At 55.8% G+C, this 27,532-nt stretch overlaps 2 protein-coding genes across 2 annotated transcripts; one reads left to right on the forward strand and one right to left on the reverse strand.

Moving 5' to 3' along the window:
- Positions 1-266: 266 nt before the first annotated feature.
- Positions 267-4,871, reverse strand: OGFOD2 (2-oxoglutarate and iron dependent oxygenase domain containing 2). The gene is made up of 7 exons (XM_026037604.1): positions 4,732-4,871; positions 4,602-4,658; positions 3,848-3,958; positions 3,431-3,530; positions 2,283-2,407; positions 1,570-1,827; positions 267-799 (listed from the first exon to the last, which is right to left on the reverse strand). The coding sequence occupies exons 1-7, from the start codon at positions 4,852-4,854 to the stop codon at positions 524-526; spliced, it is 1,050 nt and encodes a 349-aa protein (XP_025893389.1). The 5' UTR covers positions 4,855-4,871; the 3' UTR covers positions 267-523.
- An 8,079-nt stretch (positions 4,872-12,950) lies between these two features.
- On the forward strand, positions 12,951-20,213 carry ABCB9 (ATP binding cassette subfamily B member 9). Its single transcript, XM_026037485.1, has 11 exons — positions 12,951-13,572; positions 14,167-14,281; positions 14,678-14,808; positions 15,689-15,894; positions 16,026-16,223; positions 17,508-17,636; positions 17,756-17,944; positions 18,049-18,222; positions 18,905-19,064; positions 19,344-19,480; positions 19,902-20,213. Exons 1-11 carry the CDS (start codon positions 12,972-12,974, stop codon positions 20,211-20,213), a joined length of 2,352 nt encoding a protein of 783 aa, XP_025893270.1. The 5' UTR covers positions 12,951-12,971.
- The last annotated feature ends 7,319 nt before the right edge of the window (positions 20,214-27,532 follow it).

Below are 27,532 nucleotides of genomic sequence, written 5' to 3' on the forward strand. Positions count from 1 at the left end.
GGCTCGGCCCTCCCTGTGCTGCTCTTGGCAGGGGCTCCTGAGCCCGGACTAGGCCAAGCTCAACCTCACTGCTGCACAGGGCTCTTCCCTCCCCCCTGGGGCTCACAGGGCCCTGCAAGTGGGAGAGGAGCGGGAATTGTAGGATTYATTGGAGGACTCTCTTCCGTTTACAGAGGAATCCAAAATGCTGCTGTCGGYCTTCACAAGGGCCAAGCAGCTTTGKTTTTTTCTGTGTACCCAAAATACTGACCTATTGACACAGTGAATCAAAGTCTTAAGGCTTTTTACATCTCCCAGACGTTCCCCAGGGCCTAAGGCTGGGGGTGAGCCCAGGCTGGCCCAAGCACCAGCGCTTTGGTGGCCGCGCAGCAGCTTCCCGAGCCCAGCAGGATGGGRTGTGTGGTGGTCTCCCAGGTGCAGCTACTTGCTGCAGGACTGATGTGTCCCAGAGGCCACTCATGTGCCCTGAGAGGCTCGAAACAACGTCTCAGCCTGCAGAAACCGTGTCCACAACGAGCAGAGATTACCACAACGAGCAGAGATTCACAGTCTCGGGTGCAGCGTCTTCGAGGGTCCCTGTGAACCCATCTCCAAAGCCCTCTGCTTCCACCAGCTCGGGTTTCTTGTTGCACATGGGGCAGAGCTGGTTGCGGATGGCAGACGACCTCATCCAAACGATGAGGTTCCAGCGTTCGCCGGAGGCGATGGGAAGCGCCCCGTGGATGTGCCCTCCTCGGTGGAGCAGCCCCTGGGTCCTCACGTGTTCGATCTCAAGGTACCTTGGCACAGGGTTGGGGTCCTGGGAAGGGGGGAGAACAGCCTTACACCAGCAGCTCGTTAGCAGGGCAGCGCTCAAACCGCTGCCACCTTCTCGCCCACAGCACTCAGCAAATGAAATGGAGAGGACTCTGCAGCTCTGAAATACAGCTGCCTCTGCAGGGACTTTGCAGTTCAGTACAACTGCACATACTAAGAGTACAGCCAGGACTGGGTCCGAAGGGAATTTAAGCTGGTTTACTGGTTTATTGGTGTTATTACCCTCTCTTGTCTGGATTCTCCTAGGAAGAGAGGCCACAGATTTAAATGCCTTCTCTTCCTCTCTCTGCCTCCCTGCTCGTTATTTTATCTATGGAAAAACAGGTTGTTTTCTTTCATTCCAGTTTCTGCTGTGACAGTTGTCTATAGCACCTCTTCGAATTGGCTGCAATTAGGTTAACTATGGAGATTTTGCTGCAGGAGAAAAGGCTCTTGTAGAATCTCTGCATTCAAAAAGGGGCAGGGAGGAGAGCGGCTGGACTGTCAGAAGTGACTTTGTTGATGTTTTTTTTTAGATTAACTAGAAGTTGACTAACTTCCTATTGGCAGCTCTGTATTCATTCCATATTCATAGACTGAAATCTAAACCACATTGAAGGAAAAAAATCGTAACTGACCTAATTCTAAGAGTTCTAATGAATAACACTCCTCCGAACACAGCTGTTTTCTGCTTCCTGAGGCAGTTACAGGTCTAAAGTAGGGGAGCGTGTCAGGGAATRGGATCAGGGTGCAAATTAGGAAGATGTTCAGTACCTGGCGAAACTCCCCAAAGTACAAGTTGCCTTCGGTGAATTCTTTTCCCAGCGAGACGTTTAAGGTGACTTCTGCATTGTCATAATGAGAGCTCAAATCCAGATCTTCGTGTAGGGAGTACTTGACCACAAATGCCTTGTGGCTGTCCAGACAGGCACCCCCCAGGTCGGGGTAAAGCAGGGCCGTGATGGGACGCAGGTATTTTTCACGCAGGGGTGTGATGAAAGTTTCGTCCATCCCAAGTTCATTGAGCAAAACCTGTCCCAAAGAGAGAGGAGGTGGGAACATATGACCAGCAACTAGGTCAGAGCTGCTGCAGAGCTGTGTTTTATTCTTCAGTCCTGCTACTTGCTCAGACAAAAATACCTGAAGAGCAAAGGCTCCAGCTGCACACAAAGGAATGAGGGTAAAGGTGGAAAATGATGGTGAATAGCGAGAAAGATCAGAAGTTGAGTAAAAATAGAGTCCTTGATTTAAAATGGTATTGCTTAAATACAGGGTCATCACTCCCCATCTCCTTCCTCTGGTTTGCCGTGTCCTTTTGTCTCTGAGTAATAGACATTCCCTCAGCCCTTTCCCTCAGCAGGACTCTATACTCAAGTGATCAAATAATGCCCMTTTTGGAAAGGAAAGGCATGTGAAACAAAGAGCTAAACAGCATCTGCTCAGCAACTCTCCCCCCTAAAGAAGAACCAAGAGCCAGGGAGCCCTACCCCGTAGTTATTCATGCTGTTGGGCCTGCCTTTAGGCATGTCCGACTGCTCAAAGTTCTCCAGCTCGTCGACGAAGGCTTGGCAGAATTCCTCCGTGAACACCGGGAGCCGGCAGATCCGCTTCTCTGTCGGGAGAAGGGAGATGCTGTTTGGTGGGGAGAACAACGGGGAGAAAAGCACCTGCCTGTCACAGAGACTAGGTAGATGGCGACATCAGTGAGAATGCAGCACCCCCGTGCTTCACTTTGTGGGCAGGCACCATTTCTGGGATATATATGCTGTCTATACAGGCCCTTTGCTTCCTGGTTTTCTCAGCCAGCTGGAAAACCTGGCACTGATTTAAATACCTGCAGTAGGTGCCAAGGAAACACCTCAAGAGGGTCCACAAGCTCTGGAGCGGGGGAGGCTGCATCAACAGTTCATCCCAGGCTGCCTTGTGCACGGACGGGAGTCAAGGTCTTTGAGGGGATGGGATTCACTTGCCCAGTGACAACTTTGAGGACTGTGTTTTGTGTGTGGCCTTTTAGGGTGGGGCCCCAAAGGTCTGTATGGGGAGGAGAGAGTGCTGAGTATGCAGGTTACAGCAGCATGAAAACACTGTGTGCCTGGCAACTGTTCCTTGGGCAAATAACCACCAGGAGTCCTGAAAACGTGCACCTTGTTGCCTTGAGAAAAGGAGGCGACTTCCCCTCCACTCCACATTTATAGTGGGTCTTATAGGGAAAGAGCTTCATGGATGCTAGCAGGAAAATGGAAAAATAAAAAAGACTGGAATGCAGAGTGAAAATACCCAGCTCTGACTAACCAAAGGGGACTGTCTGAAACAGTAATGCACTTAGGGAAAACCATATTTCCAAGATAATGAAATTCCTCCAGTTGCCTCCCTTGTGAGCTCAGGTAGGTGTCTCTGGTGAGACATCAACAGACTGCAACTGGAAGAGCAGAAAAAAAGATCTCATCCAGAGTGCAGCTGCTGCACACACACTACTGTCTCTGCAGAGACTCTCGTCAGGCAGCAAATAACATCCTGCTCGTTTTGGTTGTGTGTCAGAGCGCAGATATTGAGGTCAGGGGTTGAAAACAGCTGTCACCACTGAAGTATGTGTCACACTGGGAGTTCTCTGCTGCTGATGGGTTGCTTCCTTTACCTGGGTAGGACTCTGTGTAGCGTAGGAGGCCATCRAGATGAGCATCTGGTGATGTGCAGTATCTCACAATTTCTAGAAACTCTGGGGCCAGGAATGAATCCTTGCATCGAGGATGATAAAAATACATAGAAACACAATTAACTCATGCAGGCTTTTAAAACCCACTAAGGAAACAGGATTCCAGACAGTCATGGGAAACTAGGGGCAGCCTAGGGACCAAGGCTGATGGCTGTTCTTCATGTGACAGCAAGCTGAAACCCGCCTGGAGAATATGCTAAGCTGTGATAGTTGTTTTGCTTTTAAATCAGTCCAGCTGCAGAATTTTGAAGGATGTGAGGAGCAGAGGGCTTCCTATTAACAGAACAAACTTCCTAGCAATTTCCTGGGTGCAAAAGAGAGCCCTCGRATACTGTCTACCTGCAGAATGTACACGTGTGGGTGCTTGGGTTTGTAACGCTGCGAAATGATGGCTTTCCGTTCCACTGACTGATGAATTAACTGTTTTCTTCTCTGCACTTCTGCCTCAATCTGGAATAAACAACAGGACATCTTGTTAGACGAGCGAAGACTGGTGGCATCTAGAACGATTCTAGGAATTTGCTCAGTGATTTATGCCATTTTTTTTTTGTTTGTTTTTATTGTTCAAGGCACCTCCAGAGGACAGAGCCTGGGTGCCTTTGCTTTTCTGCAGTCGAGGCATGTATAAAAGCTCTGCAAAGTGGAGTGCCCAAGAGGGCCTCAAGACACCTTCCCAGCAGGGTTATCTCGGGAAAGGGCTCTGAGGGATTTCCCGGGACGGGGGGTTCGACGTTCGGGGCCGTTTTGTGCGTTTGTGCCCGTGCTGCGAGGGTCTGGCCGCTGCCCCGCGGCCATGGCCCCTCGCGAGGCGGCCACCGCTCCTCGGGCAGGGCTGGCACCGCGCGCGGAGGGGACAGGCCCGCGCGTCACCTCAGAGCCTCCTGCCGTTCATAAACCCCCCGTGGGGTTTGGCGCCGTATTCCCTGGGGGAAAAGGAAGAGGGAAGGGGCCGGGATGCGGCCCTGATCCCGCGGGGTTTGTGTCGCGCAGCGCGGGGGGCGCTGAGGTAAAATGGCGCGCGGGGAGGGGGGCCGCTGCCGCCGCCGCTCCCCCCGCCCTCCCCGCCGCCGCCGCCGCCGCCGCCGCTCGTTACCTCCCGCAGCAGCTCCGCGAAGTCCCGCGGGCTCCGGCAGCCCCGCTCCCGCAGCGCCTGCAAGCGGAGCGCCGCTCAGCGCGGGTCCCGGCGCGGCGCGGCCCCCTCCCCGCCCCGCCGCTGCCGGTACCCGCCCGTGGTCGCGGCGCAGCTGCCGCTCGTCGCGGTACCGCACGTGCAGCCCGTAGCGCCCCACGAACACGTTCTCCGAGAAGAAGCAGGCGCACGACAGGAACGGCCGCGCCGCGGACATGGTTCCCGGCGGGGGCCGGTCCGSCCGCGAAACGGCTCCCCCAGGCGGCCGCGCGTCGCTTCCGGGCGTGGCGGCGCCAGCGAGGGACCGTCGGYAAATTCCTCAGCGGGCGAGAAAACGAAGGGAGCGGGGCGGGAAAYGTGTCCCTTCTCTCCCATTTTTGCGCGTTTCTCCTGGCTGGAGGCTGGTTGAACTGGCAAGGCGGCACCAGGGAGGCGCCGCGGTCGTGAGGGAGCGGCGGGGCCTGCGCGCGGCGGCGGCGGCCACGGCCGCTTTGCAGACGCTCCCCGAGCGACGCCCCGCCCGGGCCGCGGGCGCGCGCGCCGCCGAGCGGCTGTTGCGCGGGGGCGCGCGCGGCGGGACGCGGCCGGTCCCGGTCCCGGTCCCGGTCCTGGTCCCCGCCCCGGTCCCAGCCCCGGCTGCGGTGCCGGTCTCGGCTGTGGTTCCGGTCCCGGCCCCGGTTTTAGTCCTGGTCCCGGTCCCGGCCATGGACTCGGCGCTGCAGGTGGCCGAGGAGGAGGTGGTGGCGGCCGAGCCGGGCGTCCCCAGCAGCAAGTTCGAGGACATCTACCGGCTGCTGGCCGAGGGCTGCTTCCCGCCCAGCTTCTGCTCCATCAAGAGGAAGAACCTCAAGCGCTACGCCCAGAAATTCGTCGTGGACGGTGGGGACGCGGGCGGGAGGGGACGGGGACACACGCGCGACCCCCTGCCGCGGCGGGTGGCGGGGCCTTAGGGGGGACCTTATGGAACCGGAGGGCTCCGGTTGTCCCCAGGCGCAGGGAAGAGGCCGCTGGGTTTATTTGGGGTTGATCCCGTGTAGCTGCTTCTCCAGAGGTGCCCCCCTTCGTGTTGTCCCCTGCGCATTTTTCCTGCTATGGAAAACGTCCCCCCGGGTAGCCGGAATTCCCGGGGTGACGTGGGTCCCATGCCTGTCACAGGCGGCTGCCTCTACTACGTGGGGCCCAAGAAGGAGGAGAAGCGGGAGGTGATCGTGGACCCCGAGCGGAGGCGGCAGGTCTTCCTGGAGAGCCACTTCACCGAGATCGGGAACCACCTGGGCCAGAAGAAGACCGTGCACCGGATTCAGAGCCGCTACTACTGGCTGGGCATCGTGAAGGATGTCGTGGACTGGGTAAGTCTAGAGCAGTGGCAGCGTCCGGCAGAGAGGCCTTTCCYGGGATGTGCAGGCAGGATTCCCACATGAGCAGCTAGAGGAGCCCTCGTGCAGGGAGGACGTGGCCTCTAGTTCCTCTTGCTTGGAAGCCACGCGCTGGGTAACTGCAGGTGAAACTGCTGGAGTGGCCCGAGGCAGCGGGAGAAGCGCAGTGACTTTCTCGTGAGCGTCAGGAATCCTGCACAGGTAGGTCTGCTCGGGCAGGGCAGGCTTGGCCAGCTGGGGARCCTGGGCTTTTCCAGCCAAGCCTAACTGGGTCTAGCTTTGGACACGCTGGATTCCTGCCAGAGCTTCTCACTTTGCTGGATGGCTGCACGGGAGGAGGAGCTCGRGGTTTCCATCATCTCTGGCTGCTTCTGCTTCATCTGCTGTACTGCCAGTGGTTACTTGCATGGTCCGAGCCTTGCAGTGTCACAGGGTTGAGTTTCTARCTGGTAGCAGCAGTGTGTTGTTTGTTCCTCAAATGTGTCACTTTTTTGTCCTTTTTTTCATAAAAAAATGATCTTTGTCGCGCTCTTACCTGCCTTGTGTGATCACACTTCCCATTTTTTTTGTCAGCAATACATGTCACCTTTGTGCTTTCTGTGTTAAAGTTATTAAGTTCAGTAAGTTCCRAATTTAGCCTCTGAGGTCTAGTAATGTCTGCTTTTTAACCTCTAAATCTCTTTCTTGATGTTTCCCCTCCTGTGGCTTGTTCTCTTTCCTTTAGGTAATTTAGCCTTTCCCAGAGTTCCCTCACTCTAATTAGCTCACAGGCTGAGTGTTAAAGTACACCAAATGTTTACCGAAAAGCAGGATGTGCAATGTCTTAGCCGTAGGCCAGATTAAAAAAAAAAAAAACAAAAAGGTTATTGTGTCAGAGCAAGCTGTCAGGTGAGTTTTGGCAGAGGTGAGCTGTGTCAGTCTGTTGTGTTCTGTCCCATTTTTCTCATTTCCTTCTGTCCTTACTGGGTGCAGGGAAGGGGCTCTGATGTACTCCCGTCCAGGCTGAATCTAACAGAATTTGTCAGCATATTTTAAAGTCTTCTAATGTGTCTTTTTGTTTTTTTAAACTCCCAGATCAAAACGTGTGAAACGTGCCAAAATGCAGAGCACAACAAGAACGTAGCGCGGAAAGCAAAGCCCGTCAGAGTGGAAGCCCCCTGGGAAGTGCTGGGATTAGACATTCACGGTGAGCGTCGCGGCCGCCCTCGGCGCGCGGCAGACGTGCAGCAGCCTGGGAGCAAAAGCTGCCCACGTCTGGGACAAGGAGGCGCCGAGGGGCCCTTGGCAGCCTGCTGAGGAGCAGCCTGATCCCCACGGCTGGCTCTGTGTCCTCTCGGCACACAGTGGGAGTCGTGGGTGTGCGTCACTGCCCAGACTGGGACTGTGATGTGTGTATTTTTGCTGACAAATGCCACAGAAGTGTACCGGCCAAATGAGTGCRGAGCAGGATTACAGTTGTTTTACCTTTTCACAGTGATCATTTTGCTGGCCTGGCTTATAACTTTCCTCATTTGGGCGATATTACAGAGTTCTATAGATTTTTCTTGATAATTGTTTTGCAGGGCCTTTTCCTGAGACAAGCCAGAGCAACACACATGTCCTCACTGTGACTGACTACTTCACCAAGTGGATTGAAGCTGTTCCTCTGCAAAAGAAAGATCCCTTGGCAGCAGCTAAAGCCCTGGCTACAATTTTTTACAGGTGGGCTCTTTTGTCAATTATTGTATTGTATCTCTGCAGAAAGACAGRGATCTTGGGACATGTGATGCAGAAATACTGCATGTCCACAGGGTGGTTCCTTGAAAGAGCTGCAGGGGGTCTGCAATGCCTCTCAGCTGCCCTTCACAAAGTATCTGGAAAGAATCTGTTACCCTGTATTTTTTAGGGGTGGAGAGAACAGCTGAGGTCATGCCTGTCTCTTTAGCACTCAGCTCTCTTGAAGGGCMCCTGTCCTTTTTCATCTCCTTTTCCATGGGGCATGAATTCTTCTAACTTTGCCCTGAGACTGATGGCAAGTGGTTGTGTGTCCTCTTCTTGTTCAGGTTTGGAGCATCCAAGAACATTTACGCCAGGCAGGGCTGGGACTTCTGTGAGGAGGTAAGTCAGGCATGGGATGGTCCAGGGAAAAGCTTTCAGCATTTTCTTTTAGGCAGAGGTAAGAGCCTCTACCTAAAGGTAGAGCCACAGCACATCAGGTACAGGGTACTGCAGGCTGATGCCACCTCCTCCCTGCCCTGTCGCAAGCAGGGCACGACTTGCCAGCGCTTTCACTGCGTTAGGGATTTGGAAGCTGTGGTTCTGTTGTGCAAGTCCTCCAGTCACACCTCCAGAGCAGCAGGAAAGGGTCCTGTGAGCTTAGTGCCCTGCCCTGCATTAGCCCAGCTTCCCAGCAGCGTGGAAAGCCCCAGACAGAGAGAGCTGTTGCCAAACCTTTTGTCAGGCTCTGACAAACCAGCTGCAGAGCTTGGTGTACACCTAGACCTTCATTCCATTCCTGCAGCCTTCTCAGGCCTTCAGGAGAATTTCTGCTCAGTGGGTTTCATTAGAAGTGATACTGAGTCAACTTGCTGTAACCAAGTGCCTTAAAGTAGGTAACTTAGGCACCTAAATACCATCTATTTAACATCATTTAAGGACCTGTAGTAGATAGACACAAGAGTTTCAGTTCTGACCTGGTGCTTCTAGCCATTCCTGRTGCCAGATCCTGTCAGTGCCAAGACATGTTGTTTAAAGTGCTTAGAAGATGGGTTCCCAAACCTGTTCTTCGTGGCTGCTGGTGAAACTCACTGCTGAGCAGCCTCCCCTGGGCCTGGGCCATGCTGCTCCTGTGCCGGGGAGGCTCTTCGCTGGCTCCTGTGGGGCTGCAGACCCACCTTGCTCTCGGGTGGCCATAACCCCCTGCCTTTGCAGGTCAGCCGGCATTTGTGTGAGCGCTGGAACATCTCACAGATCCTCACCCCTGCAGAGCCTGCAGACAGCACAGGGCTGGATGAGCGCGGCGCCGAGGTGCTCAGATCCTCCATCAGCAACGTGGTGAACGAGAAGCCCGGTGAATGGGATGCTCACCTTGATCCCGTGCTCTTCGACTTCCGCACCTCGGTGAACTCCGTCACAAAGTACACCCCCTTCTTCCTCATGTTCAACCGATACGTGTGCCTGTCGTCTGAGGTAACCTCTTGACAAAGGAGACTTGTGGAAGGGGGTTGTCACCGTCCAAAGTAACACCCAGATAAGTAACACCCACTTATCTGTACTTTGCAGGTGGATTTTGTGAAGGACTCTAAAGAGCAGGGGGCTGGCTCCGCGAAGGCAGACAGCCTCCCGCCGTTCACAGCCGCAGTGCAGGAGCAGCAGAACGCAGTGAAGCAAATTGTAAGTCTTGCAGGGCTTTGAGAACGTTTATCCGGCCTCTGAGCTCCCCKCAGGGTCCCTTGCAGCAGGCTGCACAGGACAGATTTGACTGTACAAGTGCCGTGTGAAGACACATGCTGCTCATGCACACAGAGATGGCCCTTGGCCCCGTCTGTCCAGGTGGAGCGGGACCATCTCGCAGGTGTCTCTCCTTTGGACGTGGAAGGTGGCTGATGGGCTCAACCCACGGTGTGCAAGTGGAGGGTGTCAGGGAGGCCCCGCACTGCAGACACCCAAGGCTGGGGAAGAGCGAGACAGAAGCCAGTCCAGCAATTCCTGAGACACCGCTGCTCTTACTCGCGGAAAGGTGGGCAGTGGCGTGTCCATATGTGCCAAGGACAGCAGGAATTTGACCTGGCCCACCCCAGTGTTGAGCTGGCACCATAAGGTTCCCTCGGGAAGCTGGGGGTGCTGCAGCTCGGCACTGGGTGAGGAAATTCCAGGCATTAGYTGCCCTTGCCAAGGCTAATGAGAGCCGTGTCTCAGCCTGCCCAGGATTCTGCCTTGTAATCTGCATCTCAGATCAGTCCTTTCATAGGCAGGGACAAAAAAAAAAAAAAAAAAAGCCTTTGGGACCTACCCTGTAACAAGGACTGTTAAACATAACCCTGCTCCAGAATGGGAGGAGAGGAGCTGGGGAGGTCAGGGCTACAACGAGGAGCAGCAGCCTTGTAGTCCAGTGCTGGGTTCAGAAAATGGCATCCAGTTCCTGACTGTGCCTCTGCTGTGCTGAGTGACCTTGGGCAAATTATTTTGTCTCTCTGTCTTGGTTTCCTGACTTGAAAAGTAACCTTGATGTCCCTTATAGAGTGCTGGGAGAGCTGTGTGCCAAAAAGTGCTGACAAGGCTCAAGTGCCTTTGCTCCATCACRTCTTTGATTCAAGGTCCTCTCGGAGCCCACCTGGGCTTTTGTAGGAAAGGCGGGTGGCAGGGAGGAGGCCTGGAAGCTGAACACGTGGGATCTATTTCCAGCTTCTCTTGGCAGCTCAAGCTCACTCGCTCACATTCCCCTTTTATGAAAAGGAGATACAGATGGTGCCACGGGGTGGTAAGAAACACATCGGGCAGCGTCCTGACCCTAAGGGCTCCTCTGGTATCCGTCACTTGCCTGCTGATGGTCCATGGCAAGAGCTGTAATTAACAAGGGAAATTAAAAGCTTCCCCCCGCCCAGTGTAACTCCAGCCGAGATCCCCTTCTGCCCTCTACYGATGGAGAGTGAACAGGTCTCCTGAGCTCGGAGATGAGATTGTGGTTTCTTTATATGAGGTCTCTTGCTGTGTAAGATCTCGTGTGTTCCTGGTGAGAACGGGACAAGGACAGACCTTGTCCCGTCCCTCCTGCACCCGAGCTCTCCTGGCTGGTCCAACAACGTCCTGCCAGGYCCGGCTGCCCCGCGGCTCCGTTACCGTGAGGGCTTTCGGTAGCTTAGCTCACATGAGACAGGGCCCAACTACTTTTTAAGCAGCATCTCCAGGCCCAACCTGAGCACTCTGCTTTACAGGTGATTGCCAACATGAGCGCAGCTTTCAAGCAGGAGCGGAAGAGCGTGAAAAGGAAGGGCCGGGGCCTGCCTGCTCTTCAGTTCAAAGTGGARGACCCCGTGTTCGGGAGCAGCGCGGCTCCTGCCCTCAAGAAGCTGAAGAAGGGCCAGTTTGTGTCGTTTCAAATCGAGACGGTCCTGCCGCCCGAGCAGAGCGTGACTGCGGCGAAGACGACCAGTTAGTCAGGGCCCTCGTAGGGCTGGTGCCAGCAGCATGGACTGYCCCCGAGGTGCGTGGCTCAGCTGGGCGGGAGTCCAGGGCACGCACAGCCTGGCGAGGAAGGAAGGGGCAGGTTCACACGAGGATGTTCAGTCTGCTCGGGACCTTCCCAGCCCGGCGCWGCCCTTGGACCATCCCTGCAAGGCAGAGAGGGGGTGTCATCCTCGTTTACGTTTTGGCAGCAGGAGCCCCTCGCCAAAAGGTCTGCATGGAATGCAGGGTGAGTCCTGCCCCAGGGGAGTTCCTGAACAGGGACCGGGTGCAGATGGGAAGCAGAAGCTGGACCCTGTTTGTTGGAGCTGGAGCGTCCCGCCAGCGGCTGGGTGGCTGCCTCGGCACGAGGGGCGGATYAGGAATACAGCAGATCAGGAATACAGCCCAGAGGAAGGGCGGTTTTGGTGGYGATGGCAACGGCAGAAGCAGCCGGCTCCCCCGGTAGCGCATCCTGGCCTCTCCGGGAGCGGGGCGAGCTCCAGCATCCCGCGCTTGCCCGCTCCRGTGCCATGGAGCTGGACAGCGGCTCCAGAGGGTGCTTCAGGCTGCATCTCCGGAGGAAATCCCGAATTCCAGCGCGGGAAGCAGCAGACAGGGGCTGGGGACGGGAATCACCGCTGTGTTTCCACGCCGCCCGCGGCTCTGTACCCCCCTCCCTTGCTCGAGCGCTGCAGAAATAAACGGGGAGCGTCCCCAGCCCCTCCGCGTGCGGAGCTTCCTGGGGGGGGCCGGGGGTCCCGCTCCGCGCCGGGCGCGGGAGGCTCCGCTGCGGCGGCAGGGGGCGTGGCCGCCGCTGCCGCGGGGGGCGTGGCGTCCGCAGGCCCCGCCCCCTGGCGACCTTGCGCCGGGGCGGCGCCGCCGGACCGGTACCGGGACGCGCCGCAGCGGGTGGCACCGGCACCGGGACCAGGAGCGGAGCGGGCAGGTAGGGGCCGCGTCGCGCTCGCGCTGCCCGGCCCGGCCCTGGCGGGCGGCGGGAGCCGTTACCCGCGCGCCGCCCGCTCTAATCTGCTGTCTAATCCCCGGCGCGGGACGCGGGGCCTGCGGGGGCCGCGCCGGTAACGGCCCCGGGGGTGGGGGCCCCGCCGCCGCCCGGGCTCCCTCGGGCCCTTCCCCTTAGCGGAGCCCGCAGCCCCGTTTCGCAGCCGCCCGCGTCCCGACGGCAGCGCCGGTGCCGCCGTCCGTGCCCGGCTCCCTGCGGCCGGGCCGAGCCCTGCGCCTCCGCAGCCGGGGCTGGCGCGGAGCCCTGGCCGCCTCCTCCTCCTCCTCTTCCTCCTCYTCTTCTTCTTCCTCCGTTCCCTCGCGCCCGGTGCGGAGCCTCCTCCGCTCGCTGTGCCCGGGGGCGGGCGGCCCTCGGACGTGTCCTCGTGTCCGCACCTCCCGTTTTCACTGCTGTGCTTTGATAGAGTGATAATCATAATTGCTACCCGCCCCCCGCCCTGCTATCGAGTGCTCGGTTTGAGCAGCAGCCTCGGAAAAGCAGGGAGGAGGACAAGTTTAAAGCAGCAATACGGGACCATGTGGATGTGTCATTCCAGCAATGCATCCCGTCGGGATCCAGCTCTGGAAGGGAGCGCGCTCAGCAAGTGGGGCTTRAACCTCCCACCAGTGACATCCCACCCAGCCGTCCTCCCCCCACATCCTCTTCCCCCACYGATCCCAGCCCCTGGCCATTGGGGAGCCTCTCTCCTCACCTCCTCTTTCTTTCCCCCAGGGASAGGCGCACATGGAGGCTCCATCCCCGCGCTAGGAGCATCCCGGGGCCGCCCGGCCCCCCCCCACCGTGGGCAGCATGCGGGCCTGGAAGGCGGTGGCCGGCACGCTGGTGCTGAGCGGGGCCGACGTGGCGGTGACGACGCTGCTCTACGCGCACGGCCGCGGCGGCCGGGCGCTGCTCGAGGACCTGCGCCACTTCAACATCTTCAACTCGCTGCTCGACGTGTGGGGCGGCTGCCTGTACCGCGGCTGCGTGCTGCTGGGCGCCGCCATCGGCGTGGCCACCAACACGGCCTACGGGCCGCGGCGCCTGCGCGCCTCGCGCGCCTTCATCGCCGTCGTCTGCCTCCTCATGGGCATCTACATGCTGGTGAAGCTGCTGCTCTACGCCGAGGTGCGCAGGACCATCCGCGACCCCTGGTTCTGGGGGCTCTTCGCCTGGACCTACGTGGCGCTGGCGGCCACCTTGGGGCTGTGGCAGCTGCTGGCGTCGGTGACGTCCTCCCGCGAGGCGCTGGGCTCCGAGTCGCGCGCCGAGGAGAGCTGCGAGGGCGGCTCCGCGCACCAGAAGCGCGACGAGGCCGCGGGACCCACCATCCACAAGCTGCTCGCGTACACCAAGCCCGACGCCTTCTTCTTGGGGGTTGCCTCCTTCTTCCTCCTCGTGGCCGCCCTGGGTGAGCGTGGGGGGCTGCCGTGGGCCTCGATGGGGCTGGGGGGGACACAGAGCTGCGGTGGGGGTGTCCCTTGGCTAGGTGGCAAGTCGTGCATGGGCTATGGTAGGAATGCAATGGGGAAATGCAGTTGGGTGGGTGGAAAATGCAGTTGGAGTAGTGGGTGCAATGGGAAAATGAAGGGGAGGTGGGTGAAAAATGCAGCACGGGGTGAGAATGCAATAGGAAAATGCAATGTTAGGAAATAAATGGGAAAAAAAGTCAGGGAGGGTAAGAATGCAATGGGAAGATGCAGTGCACATGCAAAATGCAGTTGGGGGAAACGCAAAGGAAAAAAGTGCAGAGGGGGCAGAAACGTGGTGCAAAGTTCAGCCTCTGTGCACATGCCAGGCTGGGCCTCATGGTACATGTTGCCCCAGGGCCAGGCATCTCTGTGGCCGGGAGGGACAGGGTTGGCCCTGGGCCATCACCGTGTGCAGGGCCATGGCCGGGGAAGAGGTAGGCGGCTGGCAGCTCCATAGAGCCAGAGGGAGGGATACAGGGAGGGCTCCCGGAGAGCATGGCAGCTCCATGACCCTCACCTGTGCCCGGCCACAGGAGAGACCTTCCTGCCCTACTACACCGGGGTGGCCATCGACGGCATCGTGGTGCAGAAGAGCATGGACCGCTTCTCCACCGCCGTGCTCGTCATGTCGCTGCTGGCCATCGGCAGGTAACCGCGGGGCTGCTTTCATCCGGTGCGCACCTCCGTCTCGCTCACGGCGGCTCCCTACGGAGCTGGGAGGCTGCCTCCAGCCTCCGGGAGGGAGAAGGGTCCCATAGCCTCCTGCTAGCGGGAGCTGCAGGTCTCCCATGCACGGGGCGAGGTTGCACTGTGCTGGCACAGACAGGGATTGCACCAGCCACGCTGCCCACAGGCCAAAAACAGCAGGAATGTCTCCCAGGGCTTCAAGGCAGCTCTGTGCCCRGGGCTGGCGGCAGCCGGGGGGGTTCGGGAGGGTCCCCCRGCTCCACCGTGCGGCTGCGGCGCCGGGGTCGGGGCAGCGCTGCGGCGCGGAGGCGCGGGTTTCGTGGCCATTGCTCTATAACGTTTCTTATCTGCAATTAGCTCGTTTGCCGCAGGTGTCCGGGGCGGCGTTTTTACGCTCATATTTGCCAGGCTGAACCTCCGCCTTCGCAACTGCCTCTTCAGGTCGCTGGTGGCCCAGGAGATGAGCTTCTTCGACGAGAACCGCACAGGTCGGTGCCTCCCTCCGTGGGTGGTGGTGGTGCCCACGTGCATCCTTTGCCCACATCCTGCCCGACGCTTKTTCCGGGCACACGGTGCTTTTTTCCTCCTTGTTTTTTACCTGCCCTGCAAGCAGCAGGTTTGAGCCAGCTGGAGTTAGCACTGGGAAGCTGGTTAAAACACTCTTAGGTTTTAAGTGCAAATGTGCAGAAGGACAGAGGGAAAAGAGCTTCCCCATAAGTAAGGCATTTTGGGGAAGAGCTGAATTTACACAGAATATCAGTGCCCACTAGAATGGCCAGGGCTCTGTGGAGCACAGGGTTCCCATCACCCTGAGGACACCACCAGTGAGCGACTCGGTGCCCAGCCATCCAGGCCRAGATGTTCAGAGCTGCGTATCCCAACACTTCCCCCTCCAGCATCTCCCTTGGGTGCCCGGCTGCTGTCAGCCTCCTCCCTGTGTCCGGAAAGCCTCTCACCCACCACCTCTGCATGGCTGCCCTGGGCGCTTGCGGCTCCCATCCATCCGCTGCGGCTCTTTCTTTGTTTCCTTCCTTCCCAGTGGTATTTTTAGTTTGGAGGCTGTAGCTGCATTTAGCAGTCRCTGGTGGCCTGGTAGCCAAGGACACTAGGGATGTTATTTTTGCTGTGCCGGGCTCGTGTGGGGCCGGTGTGGGAAGCTGCCCGTTGCTGCAGCGGCCCCAGGCTCTCCCAGGGACCCAGCGTGGTGCCGTCACTGTGTTTCCTGTCCCTCGTGCATGCAGCGCTTTGGGTTGTTTGCTCTGCACCTGCAGCAGGTGCTGAGGGAGCTGGATGGCCGGGAACATGACTCGGCCAGGCCYCATCACGGTCACAGGTCCATGCTCTTCCCTGACCCTCTCCTTCCCGCAGGGGACGTCATCTCCCGCCTGACATCGGACACCACCATCGTGAGCGACCTGGTGTCCCAGAACATCAACATCTTCCTGCGCAACGTGGTGAAGGCCACGGGCGTCATCGTCTTCATGTTCAGCCTCTCCTGGAAGCTCTCGCTCGTCACCTTCATGGGCTTCCCCATTATCATGCTGGTGTCTGAGGTCTACGGCAAGTACTACCAGGTAGGTGAGGACCGCAGAGCTGCCCTGTGCCCCTTGGGTGGACAAGCGTGGCCTCTGCTCCGTCCTTGCCTTCATCTTGGCTCTGCTCCAGCCTTGTCTGAGCCCCTTTCCCTCCCCTTGGCTCCCCGCAGAAGCTCTCCAAGGAGGTGCAGAGCGCCCTGGCCAAGGCCAACAACACGGCCGAGGAGACCATCTCGGCCATGAAAACTGTGCGCAGCTTTGCCAACGAGGAGGCCGAGGCYGACGTGTACTGGCAGAAGCTGCAGCAGGTCTACAAGCTCAACAAGAAGGAGGCCCTRGCCTACACCTACTACGTGTGGTCCAGCGGGGTAGGTGGCCCGCGCCCCACGCGATGGCTCACACGCTCCCAGGATGGCTGCTTTCCCCCTTCCCTTGGCTTTCTGCTCAGGAAAGGCTCTGCTCCCCTTTAGGGCACCRTTGCAYGGTGCCACCACATCATCTCGTGGTRTCACCTCAAGATGTAGGATRTCACCTCATCTTGTAGGTGAGCACCCAAGGCCACGGGAACCYGTGCTGCTGCAGGGCGGGCTTTTCCAGCTCCTCCTTGGAGGCTCCAGCTGGGAAGTGGCCACAGAGCCTGCGGAGGCTGCCGGGCTTCTCCGCGCATTGCGGTTCCGTTATTTCAGGGCGGATGCTCTGGGACTTCTCCTGCAGCACTACGGCTGCGCGAAGCCTTCGTGCGAGGCTCCCCGCTTCCCCCTGTGCCCAAGGACACAAGCAGCTTGGGTTGGAAGGCTTGGGGCTTGGGACATCCTCGCGTGACCATGGGAGGCTTGGGGCTGGACAGGTTTGGAGGCAAAATTAGAGCATTTCTAACACCGTTCCTGAGCTTCCAGTGAAGGCAGCAGTGGGAACTGGGTCAGAGCAGATCCAGCTGATTCCAAGCAGGCAAAAGCCATCAGAAACGGCTCCCGGGGAGTTCATGTAAGGAGATGCTGCCAGATTTAGCACTGCTGCAGCAGAGTCTTCCTCAGAGGAAAGGCAGGGCCTGGAGGTCAGAGTGTGGCAGAGAAATAGGGGAGGAACCTTCCCCTGGTATTTCTGTCCATGTGAACGTGCATCCTGTGGGATGCATGTCGGACACGGCACGGAGGTATCACCACATTCCTGAGCACGCCAGGAACAGGGAATGGTGCAGACTCTTCTCTCTTATATAAGGGCTTCTCCCTCTCCTCGTCGCGTAGGTGGAAACGCCCCACGCACCCGCTGATCCCAGCAGGATCGGGCTGGCTCAGGGGCCTGTGTGCACAAGGAGGACTTTCCACATTAACTCTTGGCTTATTTCTGTTTCCAGATGAAAATGTGTTATGTTCATACAATGCAAAGTTTATTTTAGCAAGGAGAGTACTGCATGCATAGGATACCCTCAGTATGGGTTATTACACTTGAGGATGTTAGTGCAAGAAAAAACTCTCCGAGATTTTATTTCAAATGAATTCTCCTGCCTGGCTCTTGCTCCACTAGACTTTAGGTTGAAAGATCCTGATCTGACTCCTTAATTTGGCCCCAGTGATACGGGAGCTGRCTGCTAGGGCTGGCACGAATGTCTTCAGATGTCCTTGCTGATGTGGTGGGTCTTTGCTTGCTTCCAGCTGACACTCCTGGTGGTCCAAGTGAGCATCCTCTACTAYGGGGGACACCTGGTGATCTCGGGGCAAATGACGAGCGGAAACCTGATATCCTTCATCATTTATGAGTTCGTCCTAGGAGACTGCATGGAGGTGAGCCTGGTTTAGGCCTCTGGGCCTATTGCTCTGCTGTTTCGTGCTGTGGATCATGCCGGCCTCCTTGCAAACGACTCCAGCAGCCATTCCCATCACTGTTGCCTCTTCCCTTGCAGTCCGTCGGCTCCGTCTACAGCGGGCTGATGCAGGGGGTGGGAGCTGCTGAGAAGGTGTTTGAGTTCATCGATCGCCAGCCCACGATGGTCAACGACGGCTCCCTGGCCCCGGACCACGTGGACGGGCAGGTGGAGTTCAGAAACGTCACCTTCTCCTACCGCACTCGCTCCTCAACCCAGGTGCTTCAGGTGAGCGCGGCCGGTGGCTCTTGGGCAGTGCCCAAGCCACGTTCCCCACGGCAGCTGCTGGGGACGGGCGGCTCCTGAGCGCGCTGCCGCGTCCCCTCTTGCAGAACGTGTCCTTCACCCTGCGGCCCGGCCAAGTGACGGCGCTGGTGGGCCCTTCGGGGAGCGGGAAGAGCTCCTGCGTCAACATCCTGGAGAACTTCTACCCGCTGCAGGACGGGCAGGTGCTGCTGGACGGGCGCCCCATTGCCACCTACGACCACAAGTACCTGCACTCCGTGGTATGAGCTGCCACCTGAGCCCTCTATCCAGCACCAGCTTGTTCAGAGGGGGTTGACGGGTGGTAGTCGTCCAGTGTTGGTGGTTGGATTAACTACAGTCTCAGATGGGTTTTACAAAACCTCTCTGCATCTCTCCAGCACTTTCATTAAAGGAGCACCCAGATACTGGGTGGTTAAAGCACCTGGAGTCCGCAGTGCTCAGGGCTTTGCTGGGAGCAGCGTCCCGGTCCCTTGGGCTCATCTCTTGCCCTYTTTGCTCAGTGGCCCAAGCAACTGTTGGCAAATCCAGAAAAAAGCAATGTGAGCCCAGCCTAAAAAGYCAGACTCTAGGCAGCTCATTTATATTCCCTTCCCGTACACGGTGGGAATCAAAACACAGACATGTCTTTCAGTTTAGAAAGCCTGGTGAGGTGTTAGGAGCATGGAGAGAAGTCAATTAAAATACAAGTGCCATCTCTCCCATTCTGAGTGATAAACCAGAGGGTTTAGTTTATGTAAATATACATAAATGCTCCTCAAAACAAAGAAAAAATTCACGAGCGAGCAGCAGTGGTTCTAAAGGCTGGACACAGAGGTTAATGCTAAGCCTGCAAGAACTTGCAGCCACCACAACTTTGGAGTTTCTTGAAGGACACAGGCGGGCGGGTTGGCGGCGCCTTCATGTGTCCCTCCCTCTCGGCAGATCTCCCTGGTGAGCCAGGAGCCCGTGCTGTTTGCCCGCTCCATCGCCGACAACATCTCCTACGGCTTGACGTCCACCTCCTTCGAGGCGGTGGTGCAGGCTGCCCAGAAGGCCAACGCGCACTCCTTCATCACCGAGCTGCAGGACGGCTACCACACAGGTACCCGCCGCCGCGGGGACCCGCCGCGGGGTTTGGGTGGTCGCACAGGCTGGGGGGCTTCTTGGCATCGTCTCCATGAGCATCGTTCCCTAAATCCGGGGACAACCACGTAGGCTTGCTGCGGGAGAGAAGGATCAACGTCTCGGGGATGCTTAACTCATGAAGCAAAAGCGTTTGCCCAATCTTTGCTTCCAAGCAAAGACGCTGTTGGCTGGGAGCTGGGTGCAGCAGAGGCTTTTTGCTTTCCTTTTGACCCTTTCCTCTCTCCTGCCCCAACAGAGGCGGGTGAGAAAGGAGCGCAGCTCTCCGGCGGGCAGAAGCAGAGAGTGGCCATTGCCAGGGCCCTGATCCGCAACCCCCCCATCCTTATCCTGGACGAAGCCACGAGCGCGCTGGACGCCGAGAGCGAGCACGCGGTGAGTGGGCGACTCCACGGTGGCACTGAGGAGGCAAAGGGGGCTCGGAGCAAAGGTGCTCGCTTCAGTTTCCAGCCTGTAGACAGGTTTGCTCGTGACATGGGGCAAGGGGTACGTGGAAGGTTAGTGCAAGACGCTCGTTCCTGAGCACAAGCCACCTCCAGCCCCAGGAGGGCACAATCCTGTGCTTACAGGAGCCAGCGCCTGCCTGGCACGCTCGGGTGCAGATTGTGCCTCTGGGAAGCAAGGAGGCTGTTATCCAACACATAGCAGCGTGGGGTAGGATGCAGAGATGCTCCCCAAAGGATGCTGCTGCAGGAGGGAGGGTCGAGTCACCCCAGCTAAAACCCAGCGGAGGCACCAAACARACCGCTGTCCTCCCGGCCATGCTCGGGCACTGACGTCCTTTCCCTCCGCGCAGATCCAGAAGGCAATTTACGGCGACCTGCAGAACCACACGGTGCTGGTCATAGCTCACAGACTGAGCACCGTGGAGAAGGCCCACAACATCGTGGTGCTGGACAAGGGCCGCGTGGTGCAGCAGGGCTCGCACAAGGAGCTCATGGAAGAGGGCGGCCTTTACTGCAAGCTGGTGCAGAGACAGATCCTGGGGCTGGAGACGGGCGGCGCGGACGGCCACCAGCCCGCGGCCCGGGCCGACGCGAGGAAGACGCCGGGCCGGCAGGAGGAAGAGTTCAGGATAGAGGATTACGGCGCCTCGGCGCCCAAGTGAGGAGAGCGGCGAGCGCCGGCGGTCGAGACRCTTGCTGGGGCGCCGAGGCAGGAGGCGGCCGGCCGGCAGGCGCGCGCCCGCTCGCTGCCCGCGCGCCGCTCCGCCTGCACACACAGACCCGCCACCGAGCTCGCCGCCCACGGGCCAGCGGGCAGCTGCCTGCGGCGGCGCCCGGAGCCAGATTTATCCGAGGGAATCAGGTCTTTAGCAACTGCCAGCGTTTCTGCTGGCTTTCTTTTTCTTACAATCGGCAATTCCTCTCGTTGGRGGCTTTTCTCCCACTGATCTGCATGTGCAACTGCTCTTATTGTTATGGATGTCAAATGCATGCATGGAGGGGAAGGTTAAAACCCCTTCAGGAACTTCAGGAAGTGGCTTTTGCGGCTGGACAGGAGAGCAGCGACTATAAACGGGGGTCCTGCTCGTGCTGTCCGCCCGAGGAGCCGATCCAGAGGCTGCCGAGGTCCGCAGGAAGCTCCGCTCGGCCTCGGCAGCGGCCGGATCCGCTCCCGGGGTGCCCTGAGTGCCTGCGGGCTCAGGCTGGGCCAGCGTCATCCAGAGACCCTCCCCACGCACGGGGCCGGGGGCTTTCAGACTTGCTCTTGGTGCTGGGTGGGTATTTGCTTCCCAGGATGAAAAGTTTAATCACAACGTTTTTTCTTAATTGTTTCAGGTTTGGTTTTGTTTCTCTGCAGTATTTTTTTCCCAATTGATCTCTCACTGTGTGCATTATGCAATGTCCTTCTGGCCCCAGCACCCACTGAAAGCTGGTCTGTTATTTCAGGGTGGTTTTTTGTTTTGTCTTGATCTCACGGTCCCGGTGCTCTTTTGAGAAACCCTTTATTAAAAACAGGCAGAACACTAAAAGACAGCACTTTATAAATCGCACCAAAGCTTCTCCCCCTTCCAGGTAATGCTAGCGACTTCACTGCATGGAAAATCCATACGGTCACTTACATTGAAGTCAAATTTCAGCTGTTTGATCTTGGAAATGTGTTTCTTTGAATATTATTTATTAACTTATTTTGAGTAAGAAGGGAGGAGAGAAAGATGTTCCTGGGCTTTTGGGGATAATGGCTCTGGCTTAGTAGTGTTATCCTGCCATGGACTGGTGCAGAAACCTATGGAGCCAGGCAGGTGCTATTGGAAAAAATACGGGGCGCATTGATTCAGACTCTGCACTGTTGGGAAATGATATCAAGCACTTTAGCTCTCATGTTTTCTGGTATTTGAACGTTGCTGTGTTTTACTTTGGGGCAGTTTGGGCAGTGTTTTCTTTCTGTTCAGTGATGTTTTACAGACTCTTTAGTGTCCTTGAGGAGGGATGCTCTAAAAATAAAATACTACCTCTGCCACTCGACATCTGAGCCGCTCTTGTAGGAGGTGCTTCTTGCACTGGAAGCAGCAGGATTTTCCCAGTGATGCTCACGTGAGGTGACGGAGGAATATAGCTGTGTCATGCACACACTGGTGCCCTGGGGGGAAGGATGGGATGCGGTTCCTGCAGGGAATCGGGCATGCAAACTATGAGAATAGCTCTGAACGCCAGCAGGAGAGGGGTTAGAACTGGTTTAGAACCAGTTTAAGAGCTTGTTCTCATCCTAGATCCCATGCAGTAGTCGGCCTCATGCAAAAGGCCAGGCTCTCTAACCCATTCTCAGAGCGCAGCACGTCACAGCTGGAGTCTCCTGGCCGCTTGCTTTTGTGGCAGGACAAAAATCCAAGCCTAAGTTGCCCCCCAGTTAGTTCCACACTTAAGTCAAGGGTCCTGCCTGATGTACGTTCATGCTGCAACTGTGAAGAGGTGAGGCCTTGCTGCAGGGCACAGCTTTAATTCTACACTTAGAGCAGTAACTGGGAGTAGAATAAGGCCAGCAGTTCATAAAAGCAGAATTAATCTCTGCTTAAATTAAAAATTTGGGGGGGAGTTGGATCCTGGGAACTGGGAAGTGCTGTTAGCACAGTGCTRGTTAGTATGAGATGCTGCTTCCCAAGCCCACAGTGCCGATAACTCTATTTTTGTGCTCCCCTTTGAGATCCAAAAAGCTTCACTGGGGATGGCACATTGCAAAGAGCAGACTGTCTCTGCCGGTGGCAGCGCTCCAGCCTGGAAACAGGGCCTGACTGTGCATTGCCACAGGTGCTGGATTCTCCTTTCTGCATCCCAATCACTCCGGGCTGCTTTTCCGCCGAGCTGTGCAGCTCCTGGCGTGTCCAAGTGGTCTCGCCGCGCTGTTGGAGGGCGATGACTGGATGTGTCTGCTAAAGCTCTGAGGATTTCCTCGCGGCCGGGAAGGCTGGYGCAGAGGCTGTGCCCTGTCTCGGATCCAGTCGCACTAATCTAACGCAGACTCTTTTAGTTGGCCCAATGTCCAAACTCGTACAGAGCCTGGGAACGCTCAGAAAATCCCTTCRGAAACTTCTCAAAACCATTCCGACGCTATGCTGGAATTTCCCTGCCTCACAGCAGTGCTGCTTTACTTAGCATCCCAGAAAACTCCATGGCTCCTTGCTCAGCGTTTCGTTYCTGCAGCCACCCATTCCCTTGGGTTTCATGAGGACTCTCACAGTGGGTCCACCTGAAGGTCCTGTTTTCAGTGCTCCTGCTCTCTCTTGAACACGGAGCCTGTATCTCTCAAGGGAGCCTAAGAAAACTTGGCTGGGAATGGTTTGGCTGAGCCCGTAAGGGCTTCCTTGAAAAACAGCAGGTAAATAAATGAGTGCAAAGGGAGCTGGTCTGTGCTAAGCCTCCCTGTGAGCTCCTGCTCCTCTAAGGGGATGTCTGTGATGCGACAGCGCTGGTGCTGCCCCGTAGCCGACCGCCCTGGCAGGGAAGAGGAGTTTCGGGGTATTGCAGCAATGGGAATTCCTTTGGTGCAGGAATTCCCATTGGATTGCCAGGTGCAATCCCTGGTGCAATCCTTGGGTGGGAKGCAGGCTGCCTCCTGGAGCTGCTCCCTGGCCCTTGGGCCTCGCCGCCTGCCTGCAGCCACTGCCTGTGTTTCAGGCTCTTCCTTCCTGCAGACAAAGCCACTGTTCCCTCTGAAACCCTCAAGTGCAGCATTTTGTGGTTGCGGGTTTGCCCAGAGGTGACACTGACATGGGAACAGGAACAAGATGTGTTCAGGTGCTTCTCAATTAGAGGGATGCAGAGGAAAGGCTTTTTCTGCTCAGAGAGGAGGCTTTTCCCCAGATGGGCTTCTCTGAAGCCTTAACTCATGGTGTCCAGTTTGCAGAGTCACAGCAGAGCTGGAAAAATCTGGCATTTGCAAGCGCAAGTGATTACAAAGGTCAACTGTGTCTTCCCTCACATGTTGTTTTTCCTGCTATTAGCAGTCCTGACCATACSCTGGAATAGCTATAACCACAGCCTCATCTGATTTAAACACCCCTATGCAAGATGAGGTTCAAGAGCAGACCCTGCAGTCTCAGCCATTCCCAAGGACACAGGTTTACCCTGTACCTTTGCACAGACAAGGTACGTGGCYGGCTGACCCAGTAAATGGGAGCAGGGAGTAATGGAAAACGCACGGCTGTGCTTATTCCAACCACTTGTCTCATGGCACAGGAGTCTCTGCCGCAGCAAGAACTGGTGTTTATTGCAGTGGCTGGGCTTTCTAGGCCCACCACRGGTCTGGAAATACCACAAGCAAATACACAGAGTGCTCCCAGTTCAGGTTCAAAGATGCACCTTGGGCTGGTAAGAAAAAAACAGCACCTGCTACAGCTCCACTCTGAACTGAAGGCAAAGCAGGTATGAGCAGGTCTATCAATTGCATCTTCTCTTCAATTCTGTGTCTCCCTGCAACAAAGAAGAACTGACAATTAATTCTTATGCTCCCAAACAGCACTGGGATCTATTTGTATCTGCAAATGCTGAATATGCAGGTTCTTTTTATATGGAAAGGAATCCAGATTACAAAGCCTGAACAGAATTGTGGACTTCTAGGAATATGTAAAAGGAAATTAAATTACAGATAAGCCTGAAAACTTGTCTGTCAAATGAGCAACCAGACTAACAAGGGTTAATAAAATCCACAGATTAGACTTGCAAATTCAGTCTCTACGTAACCAACCAGTTTCTCCAGGAAAAGAAAATAAGTTGTGGTGAAGGTGACTTGCAAAATATGTCTAAATCTAATAGATAGGTGTTGGTACAGCACTGCTGACCTTAAAAGGATATGAGGTGACCGAAGGAAATTCAGGATCAGGTTTAAAAGCAACAAAATCTAACATCAGGCTGCACRCCAGTTCTCACCATGACTGAGGTCGGACTCTCTTTATTTGCCATACCATGGTTTCCACTGCAGCCCCCTGTTTTTCTGTTGTTCTGTTTTTCCTCTAATGAAATATCTGGAATTCTCTACTGTGTCTACTTAGAATTGTAAGGTTGGGAATACTGTCACCCTTCAAAGGGATTTTTGTGAAGATAAAGAGGAACCAAGCTGATAAATAGCCTGTAGAGTATGCTTGATAATTCCTGTAGCTGAAAATCCTTGTGTACCTGCTGTCCTTCACATTCTGCCCGAGTGAKGTGCTCTCACAAAACTTGTCTCAACCTCCACTGCTCTTCCAGCCAAATTTCAGAGCTCAATCACATACGGACGTGCTAAAGTACTAAAAAGTTGATGAGCTGTTCAATACAGACACTGCTTTCTAACACCTACAGAAACCAAACACATCTGCACAGGGAAAAGTGCGATTTTCAACAGGGATTGTACTCGAGCACATTTGAGTAATGTTCTCCCTATGCATTCTGTGAAGACTCTGTTGTTCTGCACCATGCGGCTTCCAACTTAGATTACCACTAAGTAATTCAAATAATCCATACCTTGATGTCTGCAGCAGCGAACTTGGAGGAAGTCCATGCAACATAAACAAAAATTAATCACAGAAGATTTCCTTAGAAGGTCACTGTAATTTAGAGCAACCTTTGCTGACGGGATATTGGCAATATAATTATATAATAGCAGAGTTGCCCTTCATCAGAAATGCTCACCAGGGTATGTTTATGAACGTTTTCCAGCAGGAACTATTCCTCCCCAGCCTCAGTGTGGGACTGAGCAGTTTTTACTATTCTTTATCACAAGGAGAAGACACTTTGGCTGCGAGAAGCCGAGAACTGTGCTCAGGATTACACGGAAAAGCAGTGATCAAACTAGGTTTACAACATCAGCTGAGCCAGCCCCTTCTAAAACCACCCTCTGACCAATTAACTAGCCATGCTATAAAGTTAAAATCACTAATKTCCTTGGGGGAAAAAAAAAKATTTCCTGTAATCTCTCAACTAATTTCTCTCTTTATACATACATATATATGGGGTGTGTGCACTTACTATGTTTACAATGTGTTTTAACACAAGGGCATGACGCTTGCCTTTCCTTTTTTATGGGAATGACAGAATATGATATATAACATCATGCTGGAAATATGGCATATAATAGCATGCTGGAATGAGAGCTTTCTGCTGGTTGTGGATGACAAGGTGACGCTGCAGTGTGCGGCGGTACCCGGTGTGTAGATGAGGGCTCTTGGGGTGCCCTGCCGTCCCTCCTTGGGGCAGAGCACCCCATGCAAGGCGGAGCGCGGAACATACCACGGCGAGGCGTTGACAGACGGGCACACACGCATCCTTATCACGAATCGCTCCCTCCCCACCCTGAGCAAGCGCAGCTTGTGGGTGCACACACTCCTCTGGCTTATCGGCTTCCAAACGCACCCACGGGCAGCGCGTCTGGATGGCAAAGCTGCCACGAGGAGCGGGGCGGCCAGGAAACGCTCCACCGGCAGTGCCACGTTGGCTCCTTCCCTCGGATAACGCCAGCGGAGCAGGGAGACAAAGGAACAGGCGCACGGCTGTTATCTCTGCACTCAGTTGTGCCAGGAAGCCCTGGGTCACTTCCTGACCGCCCGTGTTAACACCGTGTCATTTTAACAGCGTTACGTCAGAGAGTGATTCAGGTCGCTGCATTGATTTTGTTTTCCAGCTAGGTGAAATAAAAATAAATGCCGGGAATAAGGAACGGTGACCGCACAGCCATCCCTCACCCCCTTCCATTCAGCTCAGGTGTTTATTCTGGTTCCTCCTCTCATCTTAAACATATAGAGACTAGAGCACCCACGCTCCCTGGGCTATAAGAGCACCCCAGGCAGGTGGTGCATGCCTAGAGACACGTGCCACCTCGGACGTGTTGACGCAGTTAATTATTCCCAGGCATAATTTTATTTATCAGCTTAGGTACCGTCAGCGCTAATTGGAGAGCTACGGCTCCAAAGTGTTACCACAGAGCGCTAATATATTAAAGTGCTCGTGATATGCATGTATTTAGCATATGGGCTAAACAGATATAAATCAGCAGAGATGAGTTGTAATGTTTTAATTGATGCTTCTGAATCTCAAGCTCAGAACTTCTGCTACATTACATTTCAAAACAGTTTTGTTTCAATGTGCTGTGAAATACATCTGTGACAGAAACATCTTTTCTTGACCTTTACCCTTGCAGAGGAAAGAAATTAAGAGTGGCATAAAGACCTAGTACTCAAGCTTGGCAAGATACATTTTTTTTTTTTTTTTTTGCTATTTTTAACCTGAATGGGTATTCAGCCTAGGCTTGAGAACAATAACACAGTCACTCTTTGGAGACTTCTTGTGGCCAAGCCCTAACCTGGTAAGGAAGTGTGGGTGAAATAATTGTAGGGATTTTCCTTCCATGTTTACTGCTGTGCTATTGTAAACCAGAGGAKCACACAATCACCCGTGCTAGTTTCAACAAGAGGTGTTGTTACTGGTGCTGGTTCAGCTCTCCTCATCCCTTGGCGCTGAGGACAAGGTCCCCTCGGTGAACTCTGTGCCAGCCCAACCGCTGTAAGGATGAAATGTGCCTATCGAGCCCCAAACATCCCTGTAGGACTTGTAATGCTCTTGTTATCTCTACAGACATCTTCCTGGATAGCAGTGATGGGCTCAAATGCGGGGGCTCCRCAGAGCTCCGGCCTGGGCTTTGGATGGTGGCTGGAGCCCCTCAACACAACTCCCGCCTTGGGTGGTGGTGGTTGGAGCCCCTCAACAAAACAGCCGCTCTGTTGAGGGGCTCCAACCACCACCGCCCAAGTCCCAGGCCTGGCATGGCGAGGAGAACCTCCCCATTCTCCCKCCACGGAGCCCCAGCGCCGGCCATCGCAACTCGGACGCCCCTTCCTCGCGGGCCGCCACCCGTTGGCGCCTCCACACAAAATGGCGGCCCCGCCGCCCCTTCCCCTCCCCACAGCGAACTCCCCCCTCCCCGCCCCACTTTGGTACCTTCCACCACCCCATTCCC

The sequence above is a fragment of the Nothoprocta perdicaria genome, unplaced genomic scaffold (assembly GCF_003342845.1).
Source record: "Nothoprocta perdicaria isolate Ctin4 unplaced genomic scaffold, notPer1 scaffold_2, whole genome shotgun sequence".
Lineage (NCBI taxonomy): Eukaryota > Metazoa > Chordata > Aves > Tinamiformes > Tinamidae > Nothoprocta > Nothoprocta perdicaria.